General features: G+C 44.6%; 1 protein-coding gene across 3 annotated transcripts in view; it reads right to left on the reverse strand.

Annotated features, from left to right (window-relative positions):
* LOC113030218 (AT-rich interactive domain-containing protein 5B) overlaps positions 1–22,697 on the reverse strand; it is a 45,797-nt gene that overhangs the window by 11,411 nt on the left and 11,689 nt on the right. Inside the window, exons 1-7 of one of the 3 annotated variants that reach the window (XM_026181424.1) lie at positions 21,142–21,918; positions 14,475–14,627; positions 12,284–12,391; positions 4,631–4,835; positions 2,682–2,912; positions 670–776; positions 1–2 (exon numbers count right to left, since the gene is read on the reverse strand). The exon at positions 1–2 is cut by the window's left edge and continues 146 nt beyond it. In XM_026181424.1, coding sequence (XP_026037209.1) covers positions 1–2; positions 670–776; positions 2,682–2,912; positions 4,631–4,835; positions 12,284–12,391; positions 14,475–14,627; positions 21,142–21,225 — 890 coding nt within the window. In that variant the 5' untranslated portion in view covers positions 21,226–21,918. Of the gene's footprint in view, positions 3–669; positions 777–2,681; positions 2,913–4,630; positions 4,836–11,727; positions 12,234–12,283; positions 12,392–14,474; positions 14,628–21,141; positions 21,919–22,697 lie in introns of those variants that run through there. The other 2 variants (XM_026181425.1, XM_026181426.1) reach the window with 2 other exon arrangements.

Here is a 22,697-nt window from a genome sequence, read left to right on the forward strand (position 1 = left end):
TCCTGAGGGGGAAACACGCAGTGAGATCATCATTGCACGCCTCAGCACTTCCTGTTATTTTACTCGTCACATTAAAACTGATCTGCGCCTTTATTTTGGCGGTCAGAAACTGAATCTATTAAACGACTTTATTTGCTGCGAGGCTCACATGTTCACGTCTGCAGCACGTCGGCCACTAGAGGGCGCTGTGAGAGGCCTCGCAGGTCAAACCTCGGAGCAGTTTAAGGATTATAATCCAGCAGCGCTCAGAGACTCGAGCGTGTTTGTTGCTTCGTGGATCCAAAGCCAGCAGCTCTAAAATCCACTTCCATATGTGAGTGCTCTGGCTTTCTTAAATGAACAGCAAACCTGCCTCTGCGTGGGGGCACGAATGCATTCAAAGCACTGACAAAGCGACTGGGTGCACGTGTGCGCTGAAACAAAGCAGCTGAAACTGCACGCCCAGACCTGCCTCACAGCAGAGCTCCGAGCGTCTAATAACAGAGACCAGGTTCATGTTTTTACTCCAGTCTCACAGCTCTACTTCCTGAAAGGATTTGATTTCACTTTCAGCAGAGTTTGTATTATAGGAGGATCTGGAGGCTGAAGCAGAGCTTTCTGTAAACACGCCGTAACGACGAAGAGGAGCCTGAACGTCACAGTCAGCGATGAGATGATCGCCACACGCACCTTCATCCTCTCGATCCACGACTCCGACTGGCTGGAGTTTGGCGAGTCTTTGCTGTCGCGGCCTCTCCTCTTACGAGGTCGTCCTCGCAGACTGAGAGAAGGACATCCTGCAGGAAAAATAAAATAAAGGCGTAAACATTTACAACATCTCCGGAGGCCTTCCTGTGTTTGTTTGAGGCGATCTTTGTGAGGCATTTACGAACTAAAAATCAGAGAACTAAATAACAGCACATGGCTCAGGTGCAGCGCTCTGCTGTGGGCGGTGGTCTAAAGGGGTCACATGACGGAGGTTATCCGGTCTAAAACGGACACAGGATTTATTCATTTAGCTCCGAGCGCAGGGCGACAGCAGATGATCTGATTTACAAAAGTTGAGCAGACTGTACAAACATGTCAGACACACGAGGAGGCTGGTTTTATCTTCCGATGAGCACTCGAGCTGCTTCTTCACCACAGCAGGTCATCTGCCTCCACCTCACCCCGTCCTCCTCCGCCACACCACCCTCTGCATGTCCTCCTTCTCCGAGGTCGTCCCCTCTCCTCCTCAGTGGATAATCTAACAGGTTGATTTGAAGCCTGATCTGCTCAGTAAGCGTGTTGTTCTTCTTCTAAAGCACTGATGTGGACAAGTTTATCCAACCTTCAAATAACCTGAAAACATCTCACTACAGGCTTTTATAACCAGCCTGCAGACACCAGAGAAACAGCTCAGGACTCTCCAGCAGGTGGCAGCGTTTCACAGGCAAACAGGAAGCTGTACTGAGGAAGGAAGTGATGCTTTCAGGTCAAAGGGCTTTCAAAAACCAGTTATATGTTTCATCTTACACACAAACGTCGCCTTTCAGCAGCAGAAAACATTTATGGGCTCAAATTGTGGTCATAAATATTTTGCACTTGTAAATCAGGATTTGTATGTGGACCAAAAAATACGTGTGAAACTCTGCACTCAAGTTTCAAGTTACAAGTACGAATTTTGACCCTATTTTTCTTCCTTTTATCTGATTGGTCAATGTCATGTCAATCACAAATTTAACTGTCCAATCAGAGAACAGATGGGTTTGGCTGTTTGAGGGGCGCTTTTTTGAACTGCAGGTCCTTGAAGGGTGATACAGGTTGAAGCTGGAGGATCTCTATATAAATATCCGATATAGCAGCTAGGTCCGCTAACTTTCAGCAGCTGTTGAAAGGATAAAGTTTTAGTATATCAGTGGTTAGAAACACATTATTACTTTAGGATTAGTTTAACACAAAGTCAGGGCTGACCTGGGACCATGGCTGTGAGTCACAGTGCGCAGCATAAAGGTCCTTTCACATCGGACGCAGCATGTGCTGCTAATGCTAACTAAAAGCCAAGGATCCAGAATTTGTTGCTGGCGGCTGGGCTCTGTGGGTTTTTGCAGCAGCTCTACCTGCACTAGATGCACCTGCCCCTTGTCGTTTCTATCTCGGGCTTTGTGTCAACTACAAGAGTTTGTGTTTTTTTTTTATCTTCAAATGTTCAATAAAAACATGTATCGCTAATTCATAATGAAGAAAGCTTTGTAACCATCCCCACTAGTGAAGACTGTCTCTGGAGGTCCCTGTATTAAGCAGGTAAACCTGTGACACAAAAATCACCAAACTGAGACGACCACAGACTGTTTGCCTTCGTGGTGATGAAGGAAAACGCTGGGCTGGCATGTAAAAGGGCATTTATTCCCTCCGGACCTGAAGCTCCATAAAGCATCCATCTGTTCTCTGATTGGATTGTCAAATTTGTGATTGACATGACATTGGCCAATCAGATGAAAGGAAAAATAATAGGGTCAAATTCGTACTTGGAACCTGAGTGCAGAGTTTGATACGTAATTTTTTGGTCCACACACAAATCCTGATTTAAAGTACAAAATATTTATGACCACAATTTGAGCCCGTAAAGATTAAACAGTAATTCAGAACGTGATGTTTAGACCGTATGTTTCTTATTCTAATGATTAAAATCCATCACACACAAACGCTGTCAGCACACTCACTGAACTGCCAGGAGAAGCCGGAGCTGCTCTCCAGCGTCGGGTGGTTGAAGGTGTCCCTGCAGTACATGACTCGGGTGTTGGGCGTCACCTTGATGCCTCCCAGCGCCAGCAGGTGGGGGTCCTGCAGGGTAGACCCCCTTGCTCCGTCCTGGATGCGCCGCTGCAGCGAGCGGAAGCGGCAGTACTGGGGGTAGCTGATGACTTTGACAGCGTGATGCTCCGCCGGGCCGTCTGAGGGGAGGAGACACAGGTGGGGTTATTTTTGTTTCGGTGGCTTTAACTCGTTCGCTCCGTTATGCTCTGCAAACACAGCGTTTCCCACTTTCCGTCAGGCCCCGGATTTGTCTCCGGGCTCTGAACATCTCTGTATACACGACAAACACGAGTATCCCAGTTACTGATTACCGCTGTGCAGGCGCCGGGGGTGTTTGCAAACACCAGGCGGCACTTTTGAGATGTTTAATTTGACGTTTCTGTAGCCGTCACCCTCAAATACATCCGATTTGTTTGGGAAACCACTGAAATTACAAAGAAGGCTAAACTGTGCTGCAGGTAGTCGGCAGCATTCATAAACATGCAAACAGCGTCCTGCTTCCTTTCTCAGGACTCTGGATTAAAAACCTCCTTTTCAGTGACCTGACCAGCAGCGCAGCTGACACAGAACAGAAAAACAATAAAAGATAAAGAAGGAGAGCAGCTCCATATAAACCAGCTCGTTCTGCAAAACCCTTTAACCCACTCTGATTATGGTTTTATTAAACATGTATGCACAGAGATAAACAAGATCCCACCCAGGCTGACACTCATGGTTAAAATCCCATCAGTGGGAAACGTGCACTCCCTTTCCACAGCACAGGTACTAAACTTGCCAAGAGTTTCCTCACCTGGAGACAGAATCGAGATTTATGTTTTGTGTTTTTTTGGGCCATCGTGATGCCATCGCCATCATGTTCAGGCATCAAGTCCGGGTCCAACCACAGCACCCAGAGAAGTATTTAATCAATATTTACCTAAGAACATCTTTGATAAGCAAAAGATGTGTCGGCATAAAAACTGGTCACAACATATTCAGTTAAATTTTATAGCACAAAATCACAATAACAGCTGCCTCAAGGTGCTTTATACTGTGAGGTAAAGACCCTAAAATACTACAAAACCAATCAGACGAAAGCTATGAACAAACTCTTGGCGACAGTGGGAAGGAAAAACTCCTTTTAACAGGAAGAAACCTCCATCATAACCAGGCATTGACAGCCATCTGTATAACATCACACAGATGATCTTTATAATGATAAAATTACTCCTGTTCACAGAAAACGGCAGCGGTCCAAGTGTGGAGCCATGAGGAACTCCTACTGATACAGGAAGTAAAGCACTGAACATCCCGTTCGCTCTGCTCAGCAAGCTGGAAAGTGAAATTTGATCAAATTCAGAATAAGGACTGAAAGGTTTCTAAAATCGGGAAAACATGTCTATATGTACAAAAACACAAATACAATGATCTCTGGGTGGGTGGCCAGTTCTTTATGAGGAAGTGCAGTGGTCCCACTGTGAAGCCCTGAGGAACTCCTCTGGATACAGGAAATACACAGGAAGAAGATCCAGAATAGAGACCCAAGAGTTTTCAAAACACATGCAGGCTTTATGAAATCAGGATAAAATGTTTAGATCATTTAGGGCTAATTTATAGTTTTATGCCTTCTCTCTGTGCACGTCTTTACTTCTTTTATAGTGGTGGGTAGGAAATGACCACAGCACTGAATCCATCAGATGATTTCAATGATTCTGTTCTTTTAATGCTGCTTTAGCTGCCTCACTGCTGACCTTTCAAAATAAAAGTAGCTCTAACAGGGAGGCTGGAACATGTACAGGAGTGTGACCGGCAGCATTTCCACACCAACAAACTGGCTCTGGTTCACATCTGCAAACATCTGCAGAGAGTTTCTTACTCTCAGTTTTGTCTTTGAGCGGCTCGCTGCTTTTGTCCGTCGTGCCGTTGCTGCCGTCGCCGCTCTGCGGAGGTTTGTGGAGGCCGTTGGTCCCGCACGCCAGCGCCTTCAGGCTGCTGCTCCAACCTGCCGGCTGCGCACACGACCATCGCACCAGGTCCTCCACCCGCACCACCATCTTCCTGGACACCGCCAGAACTTCATCCTGATCAGACACAAACAGAAGATTCAGCGCTGAAGTTATCATCTGCTTCAAACCATTTAACGCCCGACAGGCCGACACCGAGTCGCTGTACTCTGAAGGCGCCAAACTTGAATTGAGCATCACTTTAAAATCAGAATGTGAGCGTGAGAAAAACAAACCCCATCAGTTTGATTAAAGTGCTGCTTTAAACATCTACAGCACCTGTCAAACTATCACCTGCCGATTTGTGTTCAAACATGGAGGCAAACAGAGAGCTAACGTGTGCAAATAGAAGGAAACGCCTCGACTGGTTTGTCGCTGGAGTCTTGACTTTTACGTGAGGAGAGCGAGGGAGATAAGACGGCTTAAAGATTTAAAGCAGAGAGTTTCTAATAAATGAACCAGTTTGAACTAAAAAGGAGAAACCCTTCAAAAAGATGATTGGATGTTTAAAAAGGTGTTTGAGGCGCCGCTTTAACACCGACTGATGCTCGAGGGTCGGCCCTTCACCAAGCTTCATGAGATTTCTGATACCAACTCGTGACGGGCAGCACCGCCTTTCCATCCAGCTGAGATCCACTTTTCCGTCTCCATTAAAGCGTCTTTGATAGTTTGACTCTGCTGAAGTTGTAACCACAGGCCCTCTGGCTCTGCCACAGGTCAGCTTTTCATGTTTGTCTTGACATTTAGAGTTGCTGCTCAGACACACGTGATGATGTGTAAGTCAAAGTGACGCAACACCTGAAAACGAAAGAGGAAGTTTACTACGGCAGGCAGAAGTCCGTGCAGGACTTGCATGTTTTCATGTTTTGGTGAATAACACACTGCTGGAGCTGCGTTTAAAGCTTTTCACTGAGTTTGTTTAATGTAAAGAGAACAGTTACACTTTTGTTGGCATCACGTCGCCTTTGACGACACGGCCACTGATCAGAAACATCCAGTGTGTCCCGTTTGATAAAAAGCCGAGTTTCACATATCTTTGTGGGCCAATTATTCACCATCACACATAAAAATGCAAACGTTAAGCTTTAATTAAACATTCACAGTTGGTGTTAGATAAAGATTCAGCGCGGTGTGGTTGATACGAAGGCGCAGAATCGGGTTTTCGTAGCTGTCAACGTGTTTATTTCTGCTGAAAATTTGGACATTTTAAAGTTTGAGCCTGTGAGGACGGACTCGCCGCAGGAGCCTCGAGTGGACATTAGAGGAACTACAGGTTGTTTGTTTTTCCCTCAGGTAAATGGAGAGGGCTGCTTTAAGGATGGGTGTACAACCTTTACGAGGTATGTTAGCAGGCAGAGACTCCATGATGTCGTGATGATGCAGAGGGCTGGGGTGATAGAGCGGGTGGCGGGGTAGCGTGAGATGACTCCGTTGGTGGCTTTGCACGTCAGCGGTGACGTTGCCACAGCTTTGTACCACTTTGGTATTCTCCTGAACGACAGGTGTTGCCACTCAGACAAAATCTCATCTTTTCAAACTGCAACGTCTCCCCTGAATAATCTGTTAATCTCAGAGCTGCCGGACTGAGAAACCATTAAAATGGTGTTAGAAGCCGATATGATGACCCCACAGCGGCGGCATCCACCAGTGGATGTGAATCTACTCCAGTTAAAGCCGGCTGGGTCTAACTGGTCTGGTACTATCTGTACAAAAGCACAGCTAAAAGCTGCTTTGTCTGTGAAAGAGGAAAGAAAACAAGCGCGAGCTTCCACTATTTCCATTAAACAGACTCTTTGCATATAATCTTAAACTTGGTTAGAAAGCAACCGGACCTGACCTCATATCGTGTCCTCCTCTGCTCTCATTTGGTTTTTGCCCATCTTTTCATGTCCCTTCAATACATTGAACTTCCTGTACAAACTGTCTGTTTAATGATTCCTGTTTTATTAGTTTTACTTTGTTACATTTTTTATATTTTTTCTCTGTTTTTGATTTTAAAAAAGTCTTTAAGGGGAATTAATTAGTAATTAAATCTTCCAGGATTAACAGACGATATCAGAAGAATAAGAAAAGTCACCCATGTGCTGCTCTGAGGAGATACCAGCTGAAGCCGAACTGGAGCTGGGCTGTACTGTCAGGCAATACCAGTTTGGACCACAGGGTGGCGATGTGGTGAGTGTAAGCTTTTTAAGGTTGTATTTTGAATTAATTTAAAAACATTTAAACACACTGATAAAAACGCTACATGCTCACAGGCCTTTCAAAATAAAACCGAGGGATGAGCTGTGAAGGAGTCAATTTCAACCTCAAAGCTTCCCTAAACCTAACCAACCTAACCTACATGTGAAAAAGAGATAAAAATGGGTCAAATAATAAAAAACGAGCAGGGAAAAAAAGTGCAAACATCTGCAGCAGGATCAGAAATAAGCAGCCATCAGGTCACAACACGGGTGGTGCAAAGACCGCAATGAGATCAGCTACTGCAGCGAATTAAAGCCAACACTCGCCGGGTCCCTCTGGGTTTGAATGAGACACAGAAGCTTAATTAAAAGCAGGCCCGTGATGTTATTTTAACCTCAAATCAAACATTAAACAAACAGCACGTTTCTGCTGATCTGGCTCTCAGATGCGCTGCACTTTATGCAAATGAGGCCAACTGCAGCTCATTTACATATGAAGTCACTGAAGTTTCACTGAATCAAAGAAGCCCACAAACATCTGAGTCACCGATCGTCCGGTCTGCAGCCGAGGTGCAGCCGCAGAGGCCTCCTCCCATCCCAGCTCGTCAGCTGTGATCTTGTTGCGTCCTTCAGGCAGAGACAAAAGAGCCCAACCTGCCTCTAAAAAACTCCAGCACCCCTCTCCCCGCCCCCTGGGCTGCAGCCAGGTGAGAGCTCATTAACACCGCAAAGGAGGAGCTCTGCAGGAGTCATGAATAAACAAAACGCTCGACTGAAAGACACACCGAGCTTCCACATCTGAAATCACTCGTCCTGCGAGAGGAGACGAGAGACTGAGGCAGGAATTTATTTTTCATAGTGTAAGAGCCGTGTTACACTTCCTGTTTCCTTATCTAACTCACAACACGTCCTGTCCTGCACCTCAGCTGGTTCAACGAGAACTCGCTCAGCGGATAAAAGCCGCTCTGCTAACGTCAGCTAACCGGCTGCATAGATGATGAACACATGAAGCAGCATGCAAGCGTCACTCCGGCACTTCTGCGTCCAACACCACCAACGAGTCCTGAAGACTCACTGAGACACAAACCTTCAATGCCCGGCTCCAAACGCTCCTCAGGTCCCAAAATCAGAAACTCGAGGAACCGCCGAGACTCCAATAAAACCATCATCATCTTCTCAGTCACGCGGCCTGGAGACTGGTCAGGACAGGGCTGGGTGTCGGTTTTGATCTCTGTAGTTGATCTGATTCGATTCTGACTCGGACAACTTTCAGACTATTATAATTCTGATCATTTATCAGCACGTATGCATATTTTATATCGATGTATAAAAACAAAGCTGACACTTATCAGAGGTGTGAGCATCACACAGATGACTTCGGGTCAAAGGAACTGAGGATAAAACAAGAAAGACACGAAGGAGATAACCTCAGAAAAATAAATGAATAATAAATAAAAAAATATTCTACAGTAGAAGAAAACAAATCATCATATAAACATTACCTGATGCTGCTGAAGTGGAGCCGAGCAAAGTTTGATTTGAGTTCTGCAATTTGGCATCATTTTAAAAAGTTCCATTTCTTTGGTACTGAACAGCAGAAATGAGGCTTTTTCTTCTCAGAGGTCATTAAAAAAAACAAAACAAACCACAGCGGCCAGCAGCACTGTTCACAACGGAGACATAATAAGCAAGCAAATAATGCAGAAAACAGATTTGTATGGTAAACTGGTCCCCGAGTACAGAGAGAGAGCTGTGCAGGAAGTGTGATTTAATCGTGGTGGAAGCAAAACTGTAAACGTGAAGCGTAGTTTTCATCTTTTGCTGCTGGTTCAGTGATTTTGGTTGGAGAGAGAGGAAACCTGCAGCATCAGAATCAGCGAGCTGTCGGCTTTCAGCCCTGACGGCGTGTCCGTGCCGTCGGGCGAGAAAGCCGACGTCTCGCTGATTCTGATGCTCGTTTGTGTTCACGTCTTTGTGCTGAATCCGTGTACCTGCTCTCATTTACTGTTTTCGTTTTGTGAGCTTTAACCTGAGATTCTGGCGTTTCTGGGAAAATGCATTTATAATTAAAAATGGATTCAGGATTTAATGAATCGATTTCACTTCTGAAATCAATTTGAATTGGGAAAATCTATTTCTTTGGAACCACGTGAAAACCAGCGGCTGACTGGTTGAGGATGAAACTGGCTGTGATGATGCTGCACCAAAAACCTTTTTCTCACCTTCAAAATAAAAGTTTTCTTTGTGAAACGTGTTGGTGGCAGCAGTAAGACAACTTTTACTTTGAAGGCCAACGTCCAGTTTATGTTTGCGCTGCACTTCCGGGTTCAGTGAGTTGCGAGTATTTGCAGACAAACTGGTGAATTTCATGCAGACTGTGGCGGGCCGGAGAAATCACAGGCAGGATGTTGGCGCAGAACCGTGTCCCTACTGTGTTTGACAGCCGGCTGGTGTCGTGTGACCACGTTTACCATTTTCTGTACAGCTCAGGAGAGAAAAGGAAACCTACAGACAGCGACGATGTTTAGGGATTTAAAGGGTTAATGAACTCAGGTTAGGTGCCTAGAGAGCTGTGGTTAGGTCAGAGGTCGGCCACCTGCGGCTCTTCAGGCCCTCAGCTGTAGCTCCCACAGGCTTTGTGAACAAGGAAGAAGTGGGAATGTGATTTTGTTTCCCTCATATAGTTTTAAAAACGTTGTCATAAATGCACAGATTCGAGCTCACAGCTCCACACGGAGTTTAACTGAGAGGAAAACTGAATGTGAAATAGCTCACTCCCCTCTTATTACAATGATCACACACTGTCCTGACAAATGAGCAGCACTAACTGCTCTTTTATAGATTAGAAATTCAGCTTTCTGATTAAACTTATTGAGTTAAAGTAAAAATCTCATTTTAAAAGCAGCCAGTCCCATAAAAAGCTGTTTTCTGCAAACAGTGGAATATCCCCGCTGAAAATGTGGAAAATTTGGTTGCAGACAAGTCACAGGATTTACATTTGGGTAATGCATTAGCCTCATTCCCAGAGGTTTCTTTTTATAATGTGGAGGCTGAGCTGCAGCCTGCATGTGAACTGTGTTAATCAAAAACACATCTGACCCTCTCTCCCTCTCCTCTGACATCTGCTCGTTTTTTAATCCAACACTTGTATGTAACTCGTGCCTTCAGACACCAGCGCGTTCATTAAGCTGATCATGAAATGATATCGGGCCACGGAGAGCAGCGAGCAGATGGAAAATATCGTTAATGTTTGCTCCTGAATGCTCGTTTGTTTTAGCAGCAGAGAAGAAAAAAGTCACATTAAGACTTTTTTATCAGCACGAGGAGACGGCGTCCGAAGGTCAGCCTGCTCAGTGTTTGGATTAAAAAGAGAAGGAGGCCGTGTTCCTGTGACAAGGTTACTAATGGATGTTGTTGAAGCATTTCCCAGATTACACGCGGGGACGTTCACTCTGCAGGAATTCTTCTCCGCAGGAGACGCTGATGGAGACCAAAGACGGAGATTAAAGGGCAATTATTAGAATATTTAATGAGGCCAATTTTACCTTCATACTTCAAATATTTGCAGTTACAGGCCCTCAACGTAAAGATGGTGAGGCAACATTTTGGTTTTTAATTCATATTTTCCAGCGATTCAGGATGTCTGTCCATGATTTTCAAATTAAAGCTCCTCCAGGACCGGGACGGACGGAAGTCGACTATATCAGAAAGTTACAACAGAGACTTCCATCAGATCGGCGATTCAGCCATCGGTTTGCTATCCTCAGTTATGACCACGAGATCATGACCGAAAGAACGAAATTGTGGATGCAAACAGTGGAAATGAGGTTTTCTTTGACGCGTTGCTGGGCACCATAAGCTGGCGTCCACCTCCCGAGAGATGCAACTACACGTCGGGTTGACGCCGTCTGCAGCTGTTGTGACTGGCCTGTTCAGTGCCATCGATTCTTCCTGCGCACTTCCAGCTTTTTTCCACAGCAGTGTTTGAATTTATCCTTGAGAGCATAACAATCATCCCCTCAGTGTAAGGATTCAACAAGATGCATTTGATACCGGACGTGAGGGAACGTACGAAGACATGGAAAAACGTCAGGGACGTAAGTTGGTTAGTTTACGCTGCAGGCTCTGCAAAGACTCCCTGCTGAAGTCTGAGTCACATCGACATGAGCCACTCGAGCTGGTTCGGTATCTGACCGGGATGTCTCGTGGGCACGCTCTAGGGGAGCTATTCCAGGTGAACGACCCCGGACTCAATGGAGAGATTAGATCTGCTGTTCGGGTTGGAAACGACTCACATGAGCTGTAAGAGGTGACGAGTGTGAGGGAAATATTGATATCGATCCAGAGGGAATCAGGGCCAGAAGATGAGTCTGGTATTAAAATGTTGGTAAAGGGACGTTTTTCTGAGCAGTCACCTGTCACACAAAGTTTACCCAGAATGCACTTTTTGCATTTTCCCTTTGGTGAATTGTCAGAAATCAGATCAAACAAGCTTCTGTTTCTCTGCTGCACCGACTTCAACCTGCTGCTGTTTATTTGAAGCGTGACGCTGATCCTCAGACTTTGACTTGGATCAAAGTTGATTTGTTTGCAGTTTTTAGCTGAGCTTAAATGTGTTTTCAAACCTGACGTATACACGTGGATATCGCCTGCATTTGTCAAGTTATCAGGATTCAAACGTGAGGGAAAGTTTATACATAACGCTACTTTCACAGACAAGGCCACCGAGGAAAAACAGATAAAACAGTAAATCAGACACACGGACGCCACAAGGTCGGATGCATAGTTACCCAAAGGCTTCAGCACTCCCGTTTAGACCAGCTCTAAACCTCTGAATCCAAAACAAAGAATAACTGAGGAAAACTCATCCCAGAGTTTGTGAGCCACCACCTCGAGGGCCCGAAGTCCTCGTGTTTTAAAACTGAAGGGATCGATTGGACGAGTGAGTCAATAAAAGCTCTGAGATATACTCTGGTATACTCTTTACCCCCTGAAAGCCTACTAGGAGTCACCCTTTGTGAGCTGAGCAGCTTCTGACATATTTCAGGCTGCTAATAGAACCAAACGACTGGGTTTGCATCTCCGCCCAGGCAGCTACCCTTGGAAACACCTGGAAACTATTCTAATGGTCATCAAACCACGACTTCATGGATATATATACACTGAGGGGTCAAAACTCGTCTTTATGCGGGAAAGAGCTGAACGTTAAAATTGACTCTGAAGCCAGCATGAAGCCAATGAAGAGGCTTTGAAACAGGAAAGATACAAGATCGGAAGCTGGCCGTGGCGGCGCTGTGGGGACACACCTGCACTTCACGTAAATAAACTGACAGGGAGGTGACTCACCTCTCCGTGCTCCCTGGTCCGGCCCTTCGGTGTGTCCTCAGGCAGGAAGTAGAGTCTGGCACTGGCCAGCAGGTGGCGCCGGGTCTGGTCCTCCCACAGTAAGGTCACCTGATGCACACGAACGACGTTTATTTTTCAATCGTTCTGACTGATTTATTACATTTACAGCCTCCACACAGAAGCATCTGCCTAAAAACCACGACTGCCTTCGAGCCGAGTCGCTGATACCGAGGCCCTAAATATTAAACAGTCTGTCCACCATCAGCTTGATCAATTATCACAGCAGAGCCTTTGAATTTGAGCCTTTCACACCTCGACTGTGCACCTGCAGGAACGCTTTGTCCCGGCACAGGCGGCAGACAACATTACGCGAGCGTGCGCGGAGCTGAAGCGCTCCACGCCGTGCAGAGTCACGCAGGGGGGAGCACACAAACACATGAGTTCAAGTGATTTTTGTTTTTTTGGTGTCAGAAAAACAGAAAATATTTATTTAAGACCTGAACATAAAACTGCACACAGCCTTTTCTAGGAAAGCGAAACCAAAAATTCTTCACATTTTACGAATGACTTCATCACATTGAGACGAGCTGCTTCCTGGATCGAACCTGCAGCCTCCCTGTGGCCTGGTCCCGATTCCCATTTCCCCTCCCAGCATGCTGCTGGTGTGCAGCCAGCTCTGGGTTTGTGTCTCTGCAGAAGCTGCCCTCGTTTCAACAGGTTTCAGATTTACTGAGTTTTTGCTGAAATTATATAACATACTCACGCTTTTATTAACGAGCAATAATAAAATAAACAGTCTGATAATTTGCTTTGTCACATGTGGCGCTCAAAGTAAAGCTCTTCTCTAATACTTCTATTAGAAGCTGGCGGAGACCAAAAACAGAGGAAACGCTGACACTGGGCGAAGGTTCACCATGAAAAGCAGAAGACAGATTAAAGGCGAGTTTATTTTCTTTGAAACCTGAGGCTTAAACCACAGAGAAAAATGCTAATGAGCATGTGCAGAAGCTATTAAAACTTTTGACTAAGCATCTCTCCTAACCATCAAAGCTGATTGGTTTAATGTGCTAACTTCACTTTGGATTAAGAGCGCAACAGAACGAAAAGTAAGCAGCAGGTTAATATCACAAAAATGAGGAAATCCATTTAAAGCTCTGAGCTCCACTGTTCACGAGGGGCTGCCAATCATAAGTGACCTGGCTCAAAGGGGGAGGAGCTCAAACGGCTTGTTTCACGCTGGCAGCTTGCTGCCCACCTGCCTGTCGAGTGACCGATACGGCCTCAGTATGTAAAAAGCCTTCATTAGCTTCCATCAATACCATCAGCCTAAATACGAAGTAATCTCATTACACGAGTCCTCGCTGGCTCAGCCCACGACCTAAATTGACTAAATTTAGCCTCGCCGTGGGACTCAATAAAACATGATATTAGTCTCGATTAGCTCACGTAAGGCAGGAAGCAGGAAGCAGAGCAGGATGGCGACACATTTAAGGCTCGATCTGCAGCGTCGGCGCGGTTTACTCATCGTGGTCGGCCCGACTCAGTGATGTCACACACATGCATTATGGGAAGTGTAGGACATCAGAGGTTTAATTGGTTCATCTCATCTACATTATTAGGGCGTGGGCACTCTGACCTGGCTGACGTTCTCATCTCAAACTAACATTAAGGAGCTGCAACATCATTTTCTGTGCTCACGTTAAGGACCGACGCTCAAAACACCAAGAAAGTCTAACTTTTCTTGTTTTTGTTCCAAAGCGAGTTTTAAAAAGCTTTTTTCTCCTCCTGTAAGTTCAACACAGAAACAGCTAAAATATTCCTGTTTCTGGCTGCTGATTGGCTCTCTGGGGAGCAACAGCGGGACAGCCGCCATCTGTAGCGTTTCCAGTTTTCCCACAGCCTTCATATCTGCCGTCCTTATATGAAGGCTTAGTGGCTGCGATGCTAAATGCTAACATTCATATTTATATAAACTGGCAGGTGCCTCAGAGATCCGTTCTGCTCAGGTCCAGCTCCTTATTTGTACTTTCAGACTGCAACAGGAAACAGTTTTAGCTCCTCCCCTTGTTTAGAGTCTTCTTCTACCCCACGTAACCGCCTCTCAACGACCACCCTCAGGACACGGTCCCGTTTCCCTCCAGAAACCCAAACAGCGAGCTCAGGAGACATTTTCAGTCTGAAGCTTTCTCACCTCGGCGATGCACGCAGGATCCTGCGGTCCACAGCGGATGAAGTAAAACTCGCCGAGTTTCCACACCTGGACGGGCCCGTCGGGCTGAGCTCGGCTGCTAACCGACTTGTAGAAGGCGTAACTGCCTCGCTGGCAGGAGGGAGCACCCAACCACTGAGAGAGACAGAAAACAGAGTCACAGCCTGAACCTCACCCCACAGGAGAGTTATATCACAATCATTTAAATTCATGTAAAAGACACAACAATCGAATAACGGTCAAAGAAAAATCTGCACATTTTTGTTTTCACAGGTAAGAAGAGAAAAGGTGAGTCCACGAGAAAATGTAAAATGTGTTTATGAAAGAAAGAAGGATGAGAAAACATGACGATACGGTTTCACTGTTTAGCATTGATCAGCCCATCAAACTTCAAACTGAAAATCTTTTGTGTAAAGTTGATCCCCGTCCTCTCAGGGACACTTCCTGTAACATCACACTGAAGTGTTTTAACAAAGAAGCCATTTAAATGCATCACAGGCTCCTTCATAAAAACCAAAACGTTATCAAATCAGCTGACTCCTCAGAATCAGCTGATTTTATCCCTGGACATTAACGTCACTGTATTTCATGAATTTCTACCTTTGCACAATAAAAGTTTTCAGAGTTACGGGACGTTGAAGTGTTAGACGTTAACCACTGAAATTTCAGAGCTTAAAATCACATTTACACAATCTAAAGGTAAAATCTGCTCTGAGCGTCAGCATCACAGGATCTGTCGGAGGAAGCAGTTTAATGTCCGTCTGAAATAAGCTTTGGTGTCCTGGATGTTTGAGCTGTTCAAGTGCATTCTTGGTAAAATCTAAAGGCTCATATGACCGTGTGGTTAGAAACCAGGCTCATCTTCCTACTGTGCAGCTGTCTCTGGTGGTCCTGCAGGTTAAACTGGGTCAAACGATCACTGAGGCTACAAACCAGCCCGAATGACACACTGCTGCTCTCCCGGTCCAAAAACCACAATCTTCAGACCTTATTCCTATTTTTTTAAAATAACTTCAGACCCATAAACACATCAAGGCTCTTTGAAGTCAATAAATGCTGCAACGATTCACAGACCTAATATTAGACTTGCCCGATACCTCAGTGATGGAGTCAAAGGAAATGCCTACACAGAGCTCAGAGTCCTCCCCACATTTTCAAGGGTTTGTTTGAGCCATAAACTCTGCACACCTCTGACATCGACACTGATGATGGAGCCGTGCCATCTTTTCCCGCGTGGAAACGCCACTCAGAGACGACACTGTCAACACCTTAAACACCTCTGAGTGACGGAAACGTTCAAAGTTTGATTTAAAATGCCAGAAACTCGCTGACACATTAAAAACACACAAACAGCGGCTGGAGCAGCGTTTTCCTGCGGGTTTACTCTCTCTTTCACCTGCGGCAGCACGAAGGACACACGTTTAGGAGAAAGCCACCATAAACTCATCTGCTGTAGTTAATCATTCAGCCTCTGTAATGCGGAGCCTGCTGCGTTACTCCAAACGGTTCCTGCGAGCGGCTGCAGCCATGTGACCAAGTCATGCTCAAAGGTGTGAATCTGACTGGAGCCAAAATAAAAACTCTGAGCTCAACAACTTTCATTACGACGAGTTTCTGACATCATCACCTGTAGACATGTTAAAGTTGATCTGCTCTAACACGAGAGGCTTTGCATGAGCCAGTTTGAAATAATCCTCCTTTGTCTTATTGTACTTTCCTGAAAGAAGCCACTTAAGCTTCTGCTTCTCTTTTAATTTTCCTGTTGTGTTCGGGTCAAATCTTACTGGCTCCCCCTCGTAAAAAAGGAGGGGGCGGGGCCAGAGAACTTCTAAATACTTACAAACACCTAATCTCTGCACTTCCTGTTTTGAAAACTTTGAAAACAGAAAGAAGGGCTGAGTTTCTAGCATTTTTTAGCTCTGTGTGATGTCACAGAGACAGGAAACCCCTCATTCGGTCGTGTCAGGATCTCAGCTGTAGAACATCAAAGTCAATTCTGTGATAAACTTTTTTATTCTGCAAATCTTTGTGGTTTAAGTGTCTGAGAAAATAGATCAAGTTAAATAAATAAATATATTCTAGATTTTAGGCAAGTGTCCTTGGAATATACAGGATGTCACAGCAGCCGCCATTTTGATTTGGGGCAGGAAGCCAGCAGCTGTGGAGGATTTCAGTTACCTTCAACCAACAAAACCAGCACACTGAACTTTCTGTTGGGCTTTAACTGCACACACAGTCATCCTTTGTAAAGAAGCGCCGCTCACCAATGTAAATCTTTACCTGACCAATCAGCAGGCGTTAGCACTGGTGAAAGGACAGAAGTGCAGACTTTTCCCAGTTCAGCCACATTATCAGTTATATGATATTTATATGGGAAACGGCCTGTATTTGAATAGCGCTTTACTAGTCCCTAAGGACCTCAAAGGGCTTTACACATCCAGTCACACACACATCCACACACTGGTGATGGCAGCTACGTTGTAGCCACAGCCGCCCTGGGGCGCACCGACGGAGGCGAGGCTGCCGGACCCTGGTACCACCGGCCCGTATATGATATAAAAACTGTTTAAACCATGAAATTTACAGCAGATTGTGGACTCCCCCGTGACACAGGAAGTCCAGACACTTCTTAAGTTTCAGTGGGTAACGTTTGAACGTTTACCTCAGCTGACAATGCTGGGTGAGAAGCGCCCGGCCAACACCGTCAGTCTGACAGGAGTCACGTGATTCAGACAAACTCATTTCTGATGACGCGTCGCTGAGTTTTTGAGGACAGGCTGAACTGTTGGTAAGCGCTGCCATTTCTGCAGCAGTTAGCTGCTGTTAGCCTCTGTCTCCACTCAGACCGAGCTAGTCAGGAAAGAGATGCTCTTCACAGCCGCTGTGTTCAAATATGGTGGGACAACATGGCGGCTTCCACAATCCACAAACCCGCTTTAAGTTTATGACAATGCATCAGTTTGTTCAAACATGTATTACATGCAACTACATGATTTATGAGTTAAATATTTATTTTTTATCTATTAAATAACCTAAAAAATTACCTATTGCACCTTTAAACTCTTTCAGGGTGGTGGGAGGGGTGGAGCTAATCTAAACCATCACGTGGCGAGAGGCGGAGTTCACCGCGTACAACAGCCGGAGATGAACACCTTTGGGAAATCCCCTCATCTCTGTAAAAATCACACAGTTCGGAGCCGAGTGTTTGGCTCACGGGAATTAAACGTTCACACGCTGACCTCATTATCTGAAACTATAACCATGTTTAATGTGAACATCCACCATTGTTAACGTCTAAACAGACAGATGGAAAACCCGAGAACGCCACGCCTGCAGTCCTGGCACAATTCATCCTGGATGAGCTGGAAGTTTTTAGAGCCGTCTGATAAGGAATTACAATAGTCCGGCCTGGAAATAACAAATGCACGACTATGTTTCCTGTCTGAGACAGGATGTTTCTAATTTAGGCAAAGAAAGCTGAAAACTCCCTGCACATGAAGTCTCTGATTAGTACGAGAGATTTTCTCCAGGACATCATGACCACGTCTCCTCATTTCTTTTGCCAACCTTCCATGTCTCACTGAATCTTTAATGTCATTAAATATACATAACGTGATCTAAATGAAGCAGAAACCACCTTCTGTTACAGTACAGTAAAGAATCGCACCATTATCCGCTTAATGTACATTAATAAGCTGTTAATAAGCATTTAATATACGTCTTACCGCCCACTTAGCCGACCCCTCACTGTTCGTGGGTGTTTACACGACGGGAACAATAAATCGAGCACACCTGGAGCACGTTCATGCATCTGAAAGCCAACACTGTCCCCGCCGCCGGGCGAAGAATCCCACAGCTTTGATTTCACCGTTTTTGTTTTTGTGTGAGAGACCCAGAGCTGAAACGACAAAACCCAAACACGCCTCGGAAACCGAAGGAGGCAACTCCACCGGATCTGTGCCCGTCAGGAGGGCCCTGCGCTGCCATTTTGGATCCTGGGCCACAGCTTCAGTCAGCAGACTGTGTGATTATTCCACACGATAAACCCACAGAAAAAGGAAACGTGCACCAACAACCTCGACTCAATTCAGAACATAAATATTCATATGAAAAAACATGTTTCCAATCGGCTTTTTGGCTTAAAGTTGCTTCAGAGTGCCTCATTCAAAGACGTGTTAGCGCATTGGACAAAGGAAACTCCGGCTCACACGCTTCTGATCAAAGTTTCAGTTCAGGTTTTAGCTTCAGGTCACGTTATTTTTATTAAGATCACAGAGACGTTTTGCAGAAGTGGGCTTCTGATGTAACCACAACTACGTATACTATATACAAACTATTACTTTCTCCACTGACAAAGTCATCGTTATAAAAACTGTCAAACAAATCTAAATGCTTGACACGAGCCTATAACAGATGCATAGTGTTGATATGTCAGATGTTTAATGAATCCATTCTAAAAATAAATATTTTATTCTGTTACAGGTCACAATGTAGAAAAGAATAGTTGGTGTAAACTTTTCTTTGTCCAACAGAGTGAAGCTGCAATTTACAGATGTCCCCTAAACACATCAAAATAAACCTGTTTTCAACACTTTATCTGTTTTTCTGTGTTTTTGATAGAAACTGTTTGAAGTTTAAATGAAAATCTTTATTGTTTTTAGCTCGCATTAGCGACATCACAGCACCTTAACCCGCTTTACTGCAGCCGCCATTTTGGTTTAACGCGTGAAGCGAGCAGAAGCGGAGAACCTCTGTGACCTTCAACCATCCCAAATCTGCCTCGTCCACACACCTGGATGCTTCTGTTAGATGTTATAGGCATAGCAAAACCTATTTATCATCGAGCGAGGGTGTGCTGTGGTAAATCCTTAACCGACCAATCAGCACGCGTTAGCAGACGGCTAGTGTTTGATGGGCAAAAAGCTTCACGGTGAGAAAAAGGATGCGAGTGCTTCTTTAAACTGCACTTTTTGTGTAGAAGTGAGCGGTTATCATTATTATTTTAACTGCTGAGCTCCTTTCACTGCTGTTTACTGAGGCCTCACTCATGAGCGCTGTGACAGGAAGTAGGAAGTGGGATTAGCACGATGTAGAATGGATTCCTTAATTGAGCGAATGATTCAGGTCACATGTCGCAGAAAACCAAACACAAAGTAAATTAACATATTTCCATCTTTAAGCATTAGACCAAAGTGTTGTTTTTTAAAGGAATTTTAAAGAGCTGGCAGCTGATTTCAGGGCTACATTTATGCAGCGGGGGGTCAAACCTGATGTTTAAGAGGCATTGGGAACGCATCAGTGTCAATGAATGACTCAGAAATGTGCCTGTGTGTGTTACATGTCCTTAAACGCGGCACTGCACTACATCTGGTCCCAAACAACAAATCCATCATGTCTGAAACACACTGGATAAAGACAGGCGAGACCGAGACGTCTCTAATTATTCGATTTTAAATAACCTGCATCACCACTGCAGACGGAGATTTTAGATTGCTTGATGGCTGCAGCTGGACTTTCAGGTGAAAGTCAGCAGCATGTAACATGTCGCAGAACAAACAGCAGATACATGACAAACAAGTATTTTGATGTGCAGAAGATGACGATGCACACGGTGAAACATTTTCTCCATTTTGAATGCTGACTGTTTGTTTAAAGGCTGCATTCCTGCCTAACCCGAGTCTTCTACTTCTAAATTAGGCAGCGCCTCGTTAGCGCTCAGCAGCTTCTGTTAGCTCGTTTTAGGCCCAGTTAGCACCTGCTCCTTTAGCCATCATCCACTGAAACACTCACAATGATAATTGTAAGTATAAATGTGAGCAGCTTAATATCACAGAACAGGGACAAGCACTACTTATGTGAGAATATCTGCTTAAACGGCCCCGCTAACTTGGTATGAACGTCCATTTCCTGCATATATTGTGATTTATTAGAGGCGTAGCTGCTTTGGAGTCTCAGTTTGGGAGATTTATTTCAGCTCTAGTTTGAACACATTTCTCCTCAGATGTTGTTTTAAAAAAATCATCATGAAAAAGATCACACAGGAGTTTCCATGAAAGCATGAGTGTATTCAAAGATTACTTATATATTGCTGTGGCCGTCACCAAAAAAGACCAGATCCAATAACGTGTGTGTGTGTGTTTCGCAACACTTTCTGTTTGTGTGCCTCTTGGCGCTGCTGGTTCCCGAAGACGTAAATCTTTAAAAACAGCAGGATGATAAAATGAAAGGAAAATGCACGCATGCTGTTTTATGTAGAACGCAGCAGACATGCTGATCTAGATTTTACAGCACTGCGTGGAAAATACTGCAGCTGTAAAAAACCAAAAAAAGAAAACAAATGCTGCTGTTTGCTGATACTGAATCCATCATCCAGCCTCCACCGCTCTGTGATCCCCGCTCAGAGCTACAGGCCAGAAAAAAACGAATATCTACAACAGCTTTGAATGAAACCTAATATACTCCCCACAGCTGCAGCATGAAAGCTGCAAACGACCTGAAATATTCAGCAAACATTTCTCCCTGACAGAAACAAGGCTGTGGATGCTTCCGATAATAAATAATCTGCAGTTGTTTTCAACAACAAACTGTCAGCATCCTGTATTAAAATGATTTCATATGAGCTTCCTGTTTAAAGCCCCAAAATACTCACGTTACAGCTGCAACAATTATGTGACTGACCCACAGCTATAGATCTATGTGTGTGCGTCTGTGCACAATGTTTACTTTTCATCATTATGGCTGGAATCTGTGCTAAATAACTGTTGGATCAACAGACAGTGACACTGGAATAACAATGAGTCACAGCTGCCCTGATCGTCCATTTATAGCCGACCAGGTGATACCAGTAACTGATTTATAGTTGACGGGCAGATGAGTTTGCATTAGTCGTCATTACGGCACCACATGGACCTCCTCTGGGTAAGCATTCAATTATTTCATATTATTATTCTTAGAAACCAGTTATATAGAATTTTATGTATATTTTCAGAAATTATGGGCATACATTGATACATTTTATAGATTTGTGGTCACTATTAGACATTTTTATATAACTGCCATTATCTGAAGTTCAGCTAATGTAATGTTTCAGTTGAAAGCCTGTTGGGATTTCAACATTGCGTCAATTATAACTGAGGGTTCAGAAAACTACAAAAAGTAAAACATCAGTGTAGGAATCCAGAGTTGACTCTATAAAAGCCGCCACTACAATGTTGATTTAACACACTTTCAGCTATTTTTGGCTACGTGGGTGTGGACACGTGCTGGTTCATGAAAGCTTCAAATTCTCCGATTCCATTTTCAATAATTAACCTTTTAAGACCTACCACAGAACCAAGTCCGCCAGAGCTTATCTTTATATTTTTGCATGCTGTAGTGTAATTTTTTCGGAGCATTTCAAGTTGCTATTAGGGCTGGGCGATATATCGAGTTTTTTAAAAATATCGATATATTTTCATACGAGATATAAGATGTGACAATATCGTTTATATCGATATAGTCTATGTTACGTTATAATTAAACTCGTGGAGCCGCAGGTATACCTCTCTTTCGTCCACTTTTGTCTCTACGCAACGTTACTCGGCCTCGCCTCTCCTTCACTGAACACAACTCCGCCTCCCCCATAACTTCACCTGCAGGCAATGACAAGATGAAAGCGGAAAATCTCCGTTAGCGAGTTACCGTGCGTGGGGCTGGACGGCGTCAACGTGTTAGCGAGCTAACCGTGCTAACCGCGCTAACGACATGCAGCCAGGAGGGGCTGCACGGCCTAAAATCCTTTCATTTTCTCAAAAATCGACAGTGCGCCTTATGTATGAATTCTGGTTGTGCTTACTGACCGCGAACCGATTTTATGTGGTACACAGCGCTCGGCAATCTGTCAAAAAATGTTTTAACATGACTTTGCTAAGCTACGGAGCTGCACCGCTTGATGGATTGTCGGAGGATTACGGCTACCGGGGAGGAGCCTCGCGGAGTGATACGTACTGTGCTTCAACGTAATATTACCGTACTGTGTGTGTATAAGGACCACAAACGGCACCTGTTCAGAGACGTGGTGCAGCTGTGAAATCTGTCTCTTTGTTATTATGCTCAGCGTCTGTTAGTTTACATTTTGACTGCACAATTGTGAGCTTTTTGTTATGCACAAAAACAACATTGTTTTCTTTTATTTATGGACCATGATTATTTAATAAATGCTGATAA

The sequence above is a fragment of the Astatotilapia calliptera genome, chromosome 10 (assembly GCF_900246225.1).
Source record: "Astatotilapia calliptera chromosome 10, fAstCal1.2, whole genome shotgun sequence".
NCBI classification, from domain to species: Eukaryota; Metazoa; Chordata; class Actinopteri; order Cichliformes; family Cichlidae; genus Astatotilapia; species Astatotilapia calliptera.